Source organism: Priapulus caudatus, unplaced genomic scaffold (genome assembly GCF_000485595.1).
Source record: "Priapulus caudatus unplaced genomic scaffold, Priapulus_caudatus-5.0.1 Scaffold1182, whole genome shotgun sequence".
Classification (NCBI taxonomy): Eukaryota; Metazoa; Priapulida; class Priapulimorpha; order Priapulimorphida; family Priapulidae; genus Priapulus; species Priapulus caudatus.
In genome coordinates this window covers 72,934-76,215 of record NW_014578243.1, presented here as the reverse complement: position 1 = coordinate 76,215, position 3,282 = coordinate 72,934, and the positions used below count along the sequence as shown (strand labels likewise).

At 49.1% G+C, this 3,282-nt stretch overlaps 1 protein-coding gene across 1 annotated transcript in view; it reads right to left on the bottom strand.

The window, feature by feature from the left end:
- LOC106815710 (death domain-associated protein 6-like) overlaps positions 1 to 3,282 on the bottom strand; it is a 13,166-nt gene that overhangs the window by 7,937 nt on the left and 1,947 nt on the right. Inside the window, exons 3-4 of the mRNA XM_014820213.1 lie at positions 2,956 to 3,034; positions 2,683 to 2,780 (exon numbers count right to left, since the gene is read on the bottom strand). Coding sequence (XP_014675699.1) covers positions 2,683 to 2,780; positions 2,956 to 3,034 — 177 coding nt within the window. The remainder of the gene's footprint in view (positions 1 to 2,682; positions 2,781 to 2,955; positions 3,035 to 3,282) is intronic.

Below are 3,282 nucleotides of genomic sequence, written 5' to 3'. Positions count from 1 at the left end.
CTATTTGGGATTTCGCGTAGCCCTAAAGATCAGATCTGTCCCAGATGCCTCCTACATTTTGGCTGCCAGTCAGCGAAACTTTGATATCAAATAATGGCAACCCCCAAGGACCCATACTCCTAAACCACCCCTCTACTCTCACCTCACTGACGTCAGCCAACAACGCCGCTTCTTTTGTTTCTACGCGTCCAGCGGGAAACCTCGCATGGCGTTAAAACACGCGTTTGCCCGACGACCTTCCAATGAAAGGACATCTCCCTTGCACACCTTCCTCATCGTCAAATCATCCACGACATCCTCCTCTCTCCTTCAGCATCTCGCTGTGCTGCTATGCCACCTCCCAGAGCATCGACACCTGCCTCACCGTTGTCAGACCCAATTTCACCTCTTCTGTTCCATACTTATCCAACACCCTGAACCGGGGCAGAAAAAACTAACCGATCCAGTCGGACGGCATGAGGAAAGCGGAGAAAAAGATGCATGGTCAACGCCACCGTGAATTTATATGACATAAATGTTACTTGAAAATTAAGTCAATCGCTCATTCGTGGAACGGGCAGCGTTCGCTCCTGTCCAAGCAAATTAACACGCGAGTCGTGCCCGTATAGTTGTTCACCATTTGTTCAGTAACAATAAACATGGCCTGCCAAGTCGCTTCTGTCAAATGAAACAAGTGAACAACACCCGCCCTTCCACCCTCAAACCAACTGACGACAAACATTCCCCCCAGCGCGTCACACAACGACAAGTGAACGCCCCCCCCCCCTTAACCCCGCCGCCACATCAAAACCAATGCAGGCAAAACACGCGCCCCACCCCCCCCGCGCACATCGAATCCGACGCACACAGTGAACCATGCCTGCGCCGAGCCGCTCTCGTGACCGCCATGTGCGTTCTCGTCAGTCGCTGTCTCAGCTCCTCGCTTTCCTCCGCCGGATTCCATCGCCGCCCGCCCCCTCCTCCCCCGCCGGTCGCCGCGGCAACACGTCCGGTCAGGTGCAGCCGAAGTCGGCGGCGAAATCGCGGCGTCTCTCGCACTGCAGCTGCTCTCCGACATCACGGAAGCACCTGCGCGCCGAGACTCGTCACGCCGGACGCGTGAACGGCACAGGTTAGCCTTGCCGTGTACCTGCGGTGACGAAGTTACGTGTCACTATAGCACTATTCTATTTACCGCACTGACTACACCGACACTCATCACTCGTTCATTATTAATCCATCTACTCTAACTCCTACATGGCCAGTGCACGCACGCGACGCGAATGCATACCGAACGCACGCATGTACGATACGCGCGACGGCACTCTGCTTAGGACACACACACACACACGTTGTCACCGCATGTACGCACGCACCAGGGCTCGAATTAACACCTATGCGGCGCAGCCGACGGCAATTGCCAGGCGTGCCCTATCAATCGCCGTACTGCCGTGAAAATCGCAACCCGACCGACGGCAGTGACCTGCCTTGCCTTTCTGTAATATGCCGTCGGTGCGCGTGCACTCGGCTAGACTGGTGTTCGCGGACCCGCACTGTTTGTGCAGGGGAGCGTGTACATTCTCCTAAGCAAGGCGTGAGGCCGGATAACCGAGTCTACCAGCAGCAAAAACAATAACGTGGTATTGCTAGCCGAACCCGCGCACGATCGATAAATATGGCACCCTGTGATGCCGCGTGTAGAAACAATTTAAATGCTGCAGCGCTGGACTCGGCCCAGCGCTCGATTTTAAGCGCGGGAAACGACGCTCGCGCAAGATGGCCAGTGATCTGTACGTGGGTAGCTTGCCCAGAGTGCCAGTAAATTGAGAAATTTAGTAGAATTCATACGATGACACAAAGTTTCCCATACAATGGCCATGGTGCCCTTCTCAAATTGGTGAGAGTTGGCCTTGCATGCCTTTTTAAAATTGCCTCGGGCCCATTCCATTTAGAGGAAAATTTCAAGCAATCTTCCACATTGGCCCCCAAAAAATTGCCTTGCCCCTCTCGTCGCTTAATTCGAGGCCTGGCACGCACGCACGCACGCACACACTCACGCATACATATCTAATCTCATCAAATCTAACCTACACGGACGCCCACACGGACGCCCAAACACACGCACTTACACGCACACTTACACGCACACGGACGCACCCACACACAAATATCTACTAACACACGCACGCAAATGTAATTATTTTAGCCCGTGGCTATAATTATAAACAGGTAAGAAAATTCGACATTCGCTTGCAAACATCTGCAGAACGTGTACAGCTCTGATTGTTGCAAATGGAAACGCACGGCATTAAAGTGATTACGTCATGAATTTCTAGCACCATCAAGTAGTATATTTGTGTGTTATTTGTACAAAATAAAATGTATGAAAATACAATTAGTGTTTCTGTTTACTTTTCATGCTTACATACTTTCTTTATATGCCCTAATTTGCCGGTGAAAACCCGAGAGACGCCAGTATCTGAACAGTACTGAGGGAATAGTGTTAGACAACAGAAATTACCAAATCGTCTAGATTTTTGCAAATTGAACCAACGTAAAAACATTTTTATCAGGTGAGAGTTTGAGGATATAGTTAGTAAGGTTAGTTCTTACTTTTAATGTAAAAAAAATTGCACCATTTTTTTTTACAAATTTTACCATAGAAAATTCGTGACGTAGTCAATTTAAAGGAGCTATCCTCACCTTGTCCACTACCCTGCAGATGTCATGGAAATCAGGAAATATCTTCTTCTTATTGATGAAGCGCTCGACGGATCGATTGACCTCATGATAGCGGCTGCCTGAAGAAATCAGTATCTCATGAACACACGAACACCAGGAGACAGCAAATGGGGGACAAGTGATCAACGTAGTCCTTGCCTGTTGCTGAACACTAGAAGGCTGGTATAATATAACATCTAAACATCTACGTCTGTGTAAAGAACACATGAGCATGAGGGTTACACTCGAACATACCTTCATAGCGAAATCGCTTTTCCATGTATCGTCCCGTTTCTGACGTTCTTCCCTTCAGCTCGCACAACATGTTCCACACCTGTCCACAGAACAATCGATCGGTTAACTGCTGCTTCAGACTTCCAATTGTTGTATTAAAGCCCCGTTTGCAATGTAAATTCTATTACTCCATGTCTTTCACGTGAATACAAGTGTTACAAACCTCCTTGGTCATCACCACTCTTGTTCACAATTGGTTAATATATTCTCAGTTATGGTGCGTTGCAACTGGGCTCAAATAAATTCAAACGCTTCTGACTGGTGCTGTGTGAGCTGTGAAGCTCCCTC